This window comes from Benincasa hispida, unplaced genomic scaffold (assembly GCF_027475165.1).
Source record: "Benincasa hispida cultivar pf3 unplaced genomic scaffold, pf3_genome.v1.1 HicScf1416, whole genome shotgun sequence".
Lineage (NCBI taxonomy): Eukaryota > Viridiplantae > Streptophyta > Magnoliopsida > Cucurbitales > Cucurbitaceae > Benincasa > Benincasa hispida.
This window is the reverse complement of record NW_028325761.1, coordinates 1-11,105: the sequence shown is the minus strand read 5'-3', so window position 1 is coordinate 11,105 and position 11,105 is coordinate 1. Positions and strand designations below refer to the sequence as shown.

General features: G+C 35.4%; 1 protein-coding gene across 1 annotated transcript; it reads right to left on the bottom strand.

Moving 5' to 3' along the window:
* Positions 1 to 2,089: 2,089 nt before the first annotated feature.
* LOC120086633 (CASP-like protein 3A1) lies at positions 2,090 to 4,975 on the bottom strand. Its single transcript, XM_039043373.2, has 3 exons — positions 4,556 to 4,975; positions 3,503 to 3,638; positions 2,090 to 2,545 (listed from the first exon to the last, which is right to left on the bottom strand). The coding sequence occupies exons 1-3, from the start codon at positions 4,852 to 4,854 to the stop codon at positions 2,330 to 2,332; spliced, it is 651 nt and encodes a 216-aa protein (XP_038899301.2). The 5' UTR covers positions 4,855 to 4,975; the 3' UTR covers positions 2,090 to 2,329.
* Positions 4,976 to 11,105: the final 6,130 nt, after the last annotated feature.

Sequence of the window (11,105 nt, the reverse complement as noted above, 5' to 3'; positions counted from 1 at the left end):
TTAAAATCACTCAATTCGATTTTCCAATTTCCTAGCTAAAATCGATACGGTTCAAAATATTTAAGTGGAAACTGCTTGTTTGATCCCCGAGAACGATATCCAGCCTCTTAAGCCGTTTTAATATATTATAACTTGATCATGTTCGTTTGTGTGTACAAATTGCACATCATTAACACATACTCAATTACTAAGTACAACATTGTTAAAACATTTAAGTCCTATGGTACCCTTATTTCATTACTCACATTCTTTTTGTTATAATCTATATATCATACCTGAAATGAAAGTTTTTTATGGGATAAACAAAGGTGAAATAGTTAACAAGAATGAAGGTAAGAGGTGAGAGAAAACAGAGAAAATAAAAAATTGTTAAGTCATATATTGAAGTAGGAGAAATAGATGAAATAGAAGAGGAAGGTGATGAGTTGTAGATAAATGGTAGGAGCATATTTAACTTTTTTTTAAGGTAAGAGAACTAAGGTAATTTTGAAAGTTTAGACGCATTTTTGGAACGAGATATTAACAGGTTCTATATATATATTAACCGTAGGAGTATTTTTAAACTTTTTTTAAAAAAAGTTTAAGGATATTTTAAAAATTTTGAAAGGTTGGGAGTACTAACAATTTCCATTCAAAATTAATAGTAAGAGTATTTTTTTTAACACTTTGGGTATCGTTGAAACTTTTGAAAGTTCAGAGGTATTTTTTATACGTAACGAGCCAACTTATTTACAAATGTAGTAGAATGTCATTGTCTATCACTGATAAACACTAATAGACATTGATAGACATTTATTAGTATCAGTGATAGATACTGATAAATGTCCATCGATGTCTATCACTGACAGATAGTAACAGTTTGTTATATTTGAAATATTTTCAACAGTTTTGTCAATTAAAACAGTCACTTTTTTTTTTTTTATATACTTTAGCCTTAAACTAATAACAATTTTAGTTCCAAACTTGGGACTTTTTACATATGGCCTTTTACGGAGGACAATTTTTTTTTTTTTTAAAAAAACTCATTTTTTAGAAAATTAAGGCCCGTTTGGTAACCATTTTGTTTCTTGTTGTTGTTTTTTAAAATTAAGCCTATGGACATTAATTTCACCTCCAAATTTCTTTCTTTGTTATCTACTTTTCATCAATGGTTTTAAAAAACCAAACTAAATTTTGAGAACTAAAAAAGTTGTTTTTAGTTTTCGAATTTGGCTTAGAATTCAACCATTATATTTAAAAAGATGCAAATCATTGTAAGGAATGTGGATGAAATAGACTTAATTTTCAAAAACAAAAACAAAAACCAAATGAAGGACCTAAGTTCTTGTTCTTTATATATATATATATATATAAGCTTGCATTATCACATAGTGAAATTACCGTAACAATTCTGAGAAGCACATTGGATGGTCCTTGAAGCTTGCTTCTAGCCACTCACTCACTCATATTAATACTCCTCGGTAATTCGATATTTGCACTTACTTCACCTTCGCTCTCGTTACTTGTTCTCAATTCTCACTTAATTTTCAGTTTTCTTTTTTAAATGCTATGAGCTTTCAATTTTGTGTCTCGTAGATCAATGAGTTTTTTTTTCTAAAAAAAAAAGAAGAAGAAATTAAAATCAAGGACTAAATTTGTAGTTTAAAAAGCTTAGTGATTAAATAAACACAAACTTCAAAACTCATGAACTAAAGGTGTAATTTAACCTATTTAATTTACGGTTTAATAAATTGAGTTATATTAGACCTAAACTTAATTAATTTATAAGGTTAACAACGTATCAACCAACAAGTCATGATATGGTTTTTAACTGTTTTTCCTTTAAAAAACTCATAAGGTCATTATTATACTAAGGTATCACTTTTCTTTTTCATTAACCATCGACCTTTAGAGATGATAATGGGTCCATTCTCAACTTATAAGCCATACTTGAATCTCATCTTAATCTCGTACATCATACTAGCCACTAGGCGAACTCAATCACCTAAACCTTCCAACATTAACTGATGTTGAAGGGCGACATGAACAAGTGAGGTTTCTGGTCTTTGTGCTATAACTTTCCCTTCATCATGAATTACCAGAAAGGAAGTTCAAACAAACCTCATTCTATTAAAACTCTCTCGAGATCAAAGTTAATACACCATATAACAACTATTAGCTAACTAAATGAACAATCCCAGCTAAAACAGCGGGATGCTCCCATGTATGTGTATACCATACAAGTTTCTTTTGATTGAAGGAACATTTCATGGAATCAGAAGGAACAGAGGAACGCCATATTCTTCACAATACGTTTTCCCAGAGACAGAAAGTTGTTTGTTCTTTGTAATTAGATTTTGGAGAGCCAAATAACGCGTTGGATGGCAGAAGTGGTGAGCAAGCAGCAGGTAAAGAATGTGAAGGCAATAGAGATGGCAACATGGTTACAGAAGCGTTGTAATGCCTTACAGAAGTTGGGCAGAGTTGTGTGTCGAATGCCAGTTCGATTCAGATTTGAGATTCCAGCTGCAGCTGATCCAGCACTCATCAATGCATATCCCAAGGCCTGCAACCAACACAACCAAATTTTGAAATAATACTCTCCCTTCTAACTAATCCCACAAAACAAAAACAACTGCCTAATCCTACGATATTTAAATATTAATTGATGCAACGAAATATAGAAGATATTATATCAAATTCATGACTCAACAAGAGAAGTCCATCTCTAAGTTGAGAGAGATCTTCATGAACAAAAAATATATATATACTTTTCAATATGATTTCAAAAGCTTTCTATTAGCTATTACAACTCTGGACGGAGCGTTTGAGGTAAGAGTAGACAGGTGAAATCACCAGAATTGTAAAATTTAAGAAGTTGTCAAGTTGTAGGACCCACAATGTAGGAGGTTAATAAGATAAAAAGTGATGTACTTTAGTCAAACTCCTTGAGTCAAACACCTCAAACGTGATTATTTATAGCCTTGAAGGAAATATAACCAATAACTAATAAATCTAAATTAATAACTAAACAAATATCAACTTTAAATGTACTAACAATCTAACAATTCTGCTCATCATTAATTAACTCGAAAGATTACAAATAACTAATTAATCTAAATTAATAACTAAACAAATATTAACTTAAATGTACCAATTATCTAAAAATTCTGTTCATCATTAATTAACTTGAAAGATTTTTAGTACTTAAAATTGGCGGGAACTAGAGAACCCGGTTTCTTCCTTCAAAATTCTTTCATTAAGCTGATGAGTCACAGTATAAATTAAGAAGATGACATTAGTACTAGAAGTTAGAACACAACATATATTGCTCCAATACAATATTAAATCACCATCAAATTTAAAAGCATAGGCATATAAGTTACTGTAAATTTAATTATATCTACACTTAACAAACATCACCATTGTTCCTAACATATAACGAGGTGCCACGAAAACATTTCTCCCAGAAATTATAGGCAACATGCTACTCTTTCCCTGAGCTACAGCACAAAATAATTACCAGATCAATAGCGAAAATGAGCCAGGCATGACTTCTGGAGCTAAGCACTGGGGACTTCCTGACAACCATGGAAGCAGTAAGGAGCAGCTGCAGCAAAGAGTAGGCAGCGACAGCCCCTGAAACTCCAACAAGGTACCTACACTCACCAAAAACTGATAGGGTTCAACTACTTTCAACTCATTCAAAAACACCCCACAATACCAACTCTGTTTTAACACGCAATTCATTTTAATAATAACGAAGTACAAACAAATGCAACAAACTCTTTGTTTTATTACTCTTAAAAAAATAAACCATAACGGTGACCTGTGGCGACAGTGGATGCATTAAGAATAATAAAGAAAGACAAAGCCATTAAGCAGAAGACAGTTGGTCAAACTTTTGTATGAAGGGTCACAACCAGTCCAGAAGATGACAAACGTGAAATGAAGAATATTTTGAGGAAAGAAGGAATCGGGTTCACGGGTTCATTTTAGACAAAGCCATGAAACTTGAATGAAGAGGGTTTTCCAGATTCCATTGTTCATATTCGAGGGAGCGTAAATTTGTCAGCATTCCAACAGAAGAAAGCCGACTGAATCAACGGTAATATAGAAAGTGGCTTTTCCGAAAGTAGGCAGGTCAGTAATGGTGAAACAAAAAGCGATCAGAAACGATAAGAACTAGATAATACTCTGTTTGGGTGCAAAGAAAAAAAAAATGTAATAAATGAAGAGAAATAGCAGTAAAATGTTTCCCCCAAACGCAGACAGAAAATACACGTCTCATCACTTTGTCCGCTAGTCCTGCCTATTAGGCTCGGGCGAGATTTCCTGAAGGCATTTCAAGATTGAAGGAGAACAGGCAATGAAGAGAATAAAAGACAAACATGAAAGTTCAGCAGTGATTATAGTTACAGGGGAGCACCAGTCCTCCACAGAGCAAACATATTTGCAACTAATGGATCTCACAGTTCCACCCCTCTACTATTTCCTTTCTCACCAGCCATTCACAGACTGAACTGACCAAAACCTCTAGGCATAAAACTAGTAACACTAAAAACGGCGAACTTACTCGAATGCGTCTGAGAACGACCACTTGGAGTGAACGGGAAGTTCAAATCCGTAAATGGAAACAGTGCTAGACTCCTTGGCGGTAACCATCAACGTCATTGCCGTCGTGGAAGTAGCAATACAAATCAGCCTCAGCACTAACTGATACAAATCGGCTCTCAAACGGTCGAGGCTTCGCTCCGGCCGTTCCATCGGTCCGCTGATCGTGCCGCTCTCGGACGCCATAGCCGCCACCTTAGTGGTCTCCGGTAGCTGCACCGCCATCTCCGGCACCGACGGCATTTTCCGTTCACTGGTCATTCGGAAAATTTCAGGCGTCTCTTTCCGATGAGATTCTCTCTGAGTTCGTGAGAAAGGATTCTGTGTTTACGACCAGTGTGAGCCTTTTCGCGGAGAAAGTTTATAAATAGGCTAAATTGTAAAAAAAATCCCCAAGTTTGCCTTTGCTTAAAAAGGAACGGTAATTTTAAAAATGAAAAATAATTATGTGCACCTGGAGCAGCATTTGAAAATTCTATCATATTGTTCAATTAAATTTAAAAAATATATATTTTTTAATTAATTTTTTTTGTGTGAATGATGAAAAGTGTATGCATAGAGATGGATGCATTCTTAATGCTCTTTTAAAAATAGACAATAATTAGCTCGCACTTAATTACATTCTCCCCTTTTTCAAAAAAGAAAATTGTACAACACTGTGTTATAGGATGTTGCCTACACTGTACGGCTACATCCAAGTTTTTTTTTTCTTTCAAATTGTAATATTACCAAACGACTTTTATAAATATTATAAAACTTTGTTAGAAATTTTTTAGAACATCAAACGAAAATAAGAAATAGAACTATATGGTGAAGATTTAAAATATTGTGGTAATCCAAATTTTTGTTCTATCATATGTCATTTTATATCTTTATTTTGGTCCAAAATTCTAAAATTTATATTTTAAAGATATTTTTAAACGTTTATAAAAAAATTTAGAGAGTATGGAAATTTGTTAATGTATAAGTATATTTTTTAAACAAATTTAGTATTTATAGTCTAATCTTATAATAAAATAGAAATAGTTTATTTAGTATTATTGAAAGATAAGAAGAAAAGAGGCAAGACAAGGTTTACATGGAAAACCCTAATATAAGGAGAAAAAACCTGGTAGAAAAGTTTTATTATTTAATGTCATACAACAACCCCAACCTCAGATATAAATAGAATGGGGGAAAATTCTAATTGAGTAAGCATAAAATAAAAGACAAATATGCCCTTAGGGCTAATGCACCATATTTCAACACTGCCCCTCAAGTTGGGGCATAGATATCAACAAGACCCAACTTCCTAATACAAGCTTCAAACATCTGTCTTGGTAATCCTTTGGCAAGAACATCTGCAACCTGTTGGACTGAAGGGAGATAGGGAATACAGATAACCCTGTGGTTTAACTTCTCTTTAATAAAGTGTCTGTCAATTTCAGCATGCTTGGTTCTATCATATTGTACTGGATTGTTGGCAATACTGATGGCAGCCTTATTATCACAATACAGTTTTATGAGACTCGGACTATCCTGGTGAAGATCAGATAAAACTTTTTGTAACCATATTTCTTCACACACTTCCAGGCTCATAACTCTATACTCTGCCTCAGCATTGCTTCTGGCAACTACACCCTATTTTTTACTCTGTCAGGTCACCAAATTTCCCCATATAAAGGTACAATATCCCGAGGTGAACTTTTTATCGGTCACTGATCTTGCCCAATCTAAGTCAGTATATGCTTCGATGCTCCGGTGTCATATTTTATGAAAACTAAGCCCTTCCCTGGGGTGGACTTCAGATATCTCAGAATTCGAGTCATTGATTCCATGTGCTCCTCATACGGACTCTGCCTGAATTGACTTACCACACTCACAGCATAGGAGATGTTGGGCCTAGTATAAGACAGATAAATCAGTTTTCCTACAAGGCGTTGATACCTCTATCTATTTACAGGAATTCCTTCCGTAATGTTTTTCAGTTTGCCATTGACCTCAACAGGAGTGTCAATGGGTTTGCAACCAGTCATTCATGTTTCCTTTAACATGTCCATAGTGTATTTCCGTTAAGACACTGATATTCCTGCTTTCGAGCTTGCCACTTCCATCCCGAGAAAATACCTCAGACTACCAAGATCTTTGATCTCAAATTCGCCTGCCATCTTTTATTTTAGCTTAACAATTTCTATCATATCATCTCCTGATAAAATGATATCATCGACATAAACCACCAAAACAACAATCTTCCTTGAAAGTGATTTTTTGGTGAACAATGCATGATCAGAATGCTTTTCAACAAACCCTTGGGATTTAACAAACACTGTGAACCTATCAAACCATGCTCTAGGAGACTGTTTCAACCCATATAAGGACTTTCTGAGTTTGAAAACATGGTTCCCAAATTTAGTTTTGAAACCTGGAGGAGGACTCATGTAAACCTCCTCTTATAACTCACCATTTAAGAAGGCATTTTTTATATCTAGTTGATGTAGAGGTCAATCCTTATTCACGGCAACAGACAGAAGAACACGGATCATGTTGAGCTTAGCCACTAGGGAAAAAGTTTCTGAATAATCAATCCCATACGTCTGAGTGAACCCTTTAGCAACTAACCTAACCTTATATCTCTTGAGCGTTCCGTCAGACCTATATTTCACTGTGAACACCTATTTGCAACTAACTATATTGTGACCTCTAGGGAGGGCCACTAAATCCCAAGTCTAGTTTGCCTCAAGAGCTCTCATTTCTTCCATTACTGTCGTTCTCCACTCGGGAACTTCCATGTTTGCATGTACACTGGTAGGTATTGCTAGAGCATTCAGTTGGGTAGTGAAAGCCTTAGAAACAGGAGACAAGTTACTATAGGTTAGAAAATTGTGCATAGGGTACTTTGTACATGACCTGGTTCCTTTCCTCAGAGCAATTGGCATATCAATAGTGATATAATAATTGCCAGTTTTCGTCGGCCTCTTTCAAATATCAGACTTATGAGATAATTCTTCATCTTTCTGAGGATCTTCTAGCACCTCATTACCTCCTATAATTTCAACCTTCTCTGAGCTCGTCTCACCATTTTCTATGTGCCTAGACTTCTCTTCAAGGACCTTCTTTGAAACAACAGAATCTTCAACCTAAGCTGGTTTTGATGCTTGGACACTTTCCGATGGAACAACATGGGTTTCCTAGGTTTCCTTCATGAGTTTCTTCCTATAGTATGTTATTCAGGGCACTTGTCTAGTAGGGAGGACAAACACTGGAATAGTAGGACCAAGTTCGGGACTAGGTAGACTGGATTCAGGAACATTAGGACTAGGCTTAAGATTGAAATTAATAGGTACAGAGTATGTGGAACTGTTAGTATCTTCACTCGTGATCTCCCCCTGAAGACGACTAACAGGATAGAATGGTTTATCCTCAAGGAAGGTGACATACATAGTGACAAAGTACTTTCTGGAAGGTAAGTGAAAACATTTATAGCCTCGCTGATGAAAGAGGATACCCGACAAACACACACTTTTGAGCTCATGGGGCAAACTTAGGTGCGATGATTTGGGAGAGAATCAATAGATTCCTTTCCGGTGAGGACCGTGAGTGTGAACAAAAGTTGCACCCAAACACACGAAGAGAAACCTCAGGGATAAGACGTGTAGACTGGCAGGACTCTTTAAAGCACTCAAGGGGTGTTTAAAACTTTAGAACACGTGAAGGCATCTTATTAATGAGATGGGTTGCAGTAAGAACCGCATCTTCTCATAGGTACGATGGGAGAGACTCTGGAATCATCAAGGAATGAGCAACTTCAATGAGATGGAAATTTTTCCGTTCAGCCACCCTGTTTTTTGCGGAGTATAAGCACAAGAGTTTTGATGGATAAACCCTTTTGATGTTAGAATTCCCGAAGGGTGTGATTGATAAACTCACGTCCATTGTCACTCCGAAGAATGGCAATCTTCATATTAAACTGAGTTAAGATAGTGGTATAGAATTGTTGGAAGGTAGACAGGGCCTCAGACTTATCAGCAAGAAGATATACCTATGTAAGCCAGGTATGATCATTGATGAATGTGACAAACCATCATTTACCAAACAGGGTAGAGATGTTTGAAGGACCCCAAACATCACTGTAGATCAAGTGGAAAGGTTGGGTAGGTTTATAAGGCTGAGAAACAAAAGAAACACGAGGTTGTTTAATATGTATACATACATCACAAGACAAAGAAGAAATATTCACATTATAGAATAAATGGGGAAACAAAAATCTCATATATTGAAAACTTAGATGTCCAAGACAAAAACGCCACAATAAATAATCTTTTCTAGACATAGTAAATGAAGATAAAAAAAAAATAGTCCTAAACAAATTCTTGGAGGAAGCATCTTCAGAAAGGAAATAGAGGCCCTTGTCATATCGGACAATGCCAATCGTCTTCTCCAAGCTCAAGTTATTAAACAAAACACCATCTTGTGATAAGGCAACTCTACAATTCAAATCTTTTGTTATTTTACTTATTGACAACAAGTTGTAAGAAATTTTTGGCACATGTAAAACATTTTGTAGAATTAATCCCTGAAACGGTGACAATCAACCTTTCAGCAACAGAAGTGAAGAACCCATCTGCAATTTTAATCCTCTCATTTCCAGCAGTCGGATAATACGAGAGTAACCGATCAGATGAGCCAGTCAAGTGATCAGTATCTCCTGAATCTAGAATCCATAACTCATTCCCTTCAACAAAGAAACTAAAAGACTGAGGAGTACCTGACTGAGCAACTGTTCCAATCCCTATGGTACCTAAATCACCTGGGTTGGTCACCGAAGGTTGTGTCTGACGTTGTGTGGCCCCCTCAACTGATTCACTCATTAGGGCATGACCAGATTTTGAGTTGTCATTTGGAGGGCGAAGTTTGGCATTAGGAGGTCGACCATGGTGTTTCCAGCACTGATCCTTCATGTGCCACGATTTTTTGCAATGCTTACATATTGGGGGTGTTTTGCTATTCTGCTTGTCACCACCAGATCCAGAGGATTTCACCCCAAAGGCAGCTGACTCTATAGTGGTAACACTAGACCTATTCATTGCACTTAATCTACCCTCTTCCAATCAAACCTCTGAACAAACCTCCATGAGAGACGATATTGGTTTCTGCCTTAGTATTTGACTCTGAACCGTATCAAATTTGGGGTGCAATTGAAAGATGTAACACCCCACACATTTTTTTAGTAATAATGTAATTTCAGTAACTTTATTATTTGGAATTTCAGTAATTGATATTAGTTGGAGGGCATTTTTGAAATTTTGGACTTCAAGTGTAACTGCCGGAATTTAATTGTTGGCGTGAAATTATTCAAATGGGAATTAATGGCAGAAATTAATTTTCTTTCGAAATGGAAAGGAATTTAATAGTATAAAACGGAAAGGAATTAAATGTAATTATATTAATTTCTTTTTTTGTTTTATTATTATTATTGTTGTTTTTTTTTATAAAAAGTCAAACCCCACCCCTCTTTTCTTCCTCACGTTCGTGAGCCCATCCGACGCCGCCCAAAGCCGTCGCGTCAATTTCTTCTTCATGACCTCCGTCCACCACTGCTCAAGCGTCATTCGCTTTTGTCATCACTGGATTTATCAATTTGGGTAAGATTTCTGTCGTTTGGGTTTGTTTTCGGTTGATTCTTGAATACTTATTTACTTTTGACATCAATTGGTTGATACCCATTGTGTTTCAACTTTAGATTCAAGTTTGTGAAGGTATTGAGACGTTGTTCAGTGAAGTTGGAGTTTGTTTTAGCGAGTTTTGGTAAGTTTTATGCTTTGATTACCCTCTTGTGAATTAATTTTGGTTGTTGAGAAATTTTGGTAATGTCATTTGGAAGTGATTTTTTTGATGAAGCTACATATGGATAATTTATTTGAGACATTGGTAGTGAAGTATGTATTTGATTCAAGCTTTAATCATGTAAGCCTAATTTCAAATTATGATTAGGGGGTTGATTCAAGAATTTCATTCAAGATGAAGAAGAGTTTGGTTTGCTAATTATTTGGGCTTAAAATTGGAGGTTTGGAAGGTGAATTCGAATTGGATCACACCTTAGGTAAGGTTATCTGAAAATATTTTTGTAATATTTGGGTGTTTGAAATTTGGCCTTAACTATTAATTTTAAAGCTTGGTTTATGTTTAGGCTTGATTAAGGATTCAAGAATTTCACAAAGATTCAATTACTTTTTGGTTCGACCTAATATCAAGGTAAGTAATCTTAATACTACCCATGGGCCAAGCATTAGATGTATGCTATCATGTTAAATGAATGTTATGGCAGAATGTTAGCATGATAGACTGGTAGTATAATATGACCAAAGTATGTTCTGGTACGAGATCTGAATTATTTATTTATGCATATAGACACTTGAATGCTAGTATGAGATGATATGTGCTTCCATATAGTTGTATTTGATCTGATGATGTTGAGGTATATGTTGGCTTTTTGGCCCTTAATCTCAAATCAATTAATTTTAATTATTAATTAA

What these genes read in the sequence shown, in the direction of transcription:
- LOC120086633 (XM_039043373.2), bottom strand. Translation starts at nt 4,854, where the DNA reads ATGACCAGTGAACGGAAAATGCCGTCGGTGCCGGAGATGGCGGTGCAG. An exon ending in TCGTTCTCAGACGCATTCGA is followed by an intron (nt 3,639 to 4,555) that starts GTAAGTTCGCCG and finishes TGGTGAGTGTAG; the next exon opens with GTACCTTGTTGGAGTTTCAG. An exon ending in TCATTTTCGCTATTGATCTG is followed by an intron (nt 2,546 to 3,502) that starts GTAATTATTTTG and finishes TGTTGGTTGCAG; the next exon opens with GCCTTGGGATATGCATTGAT.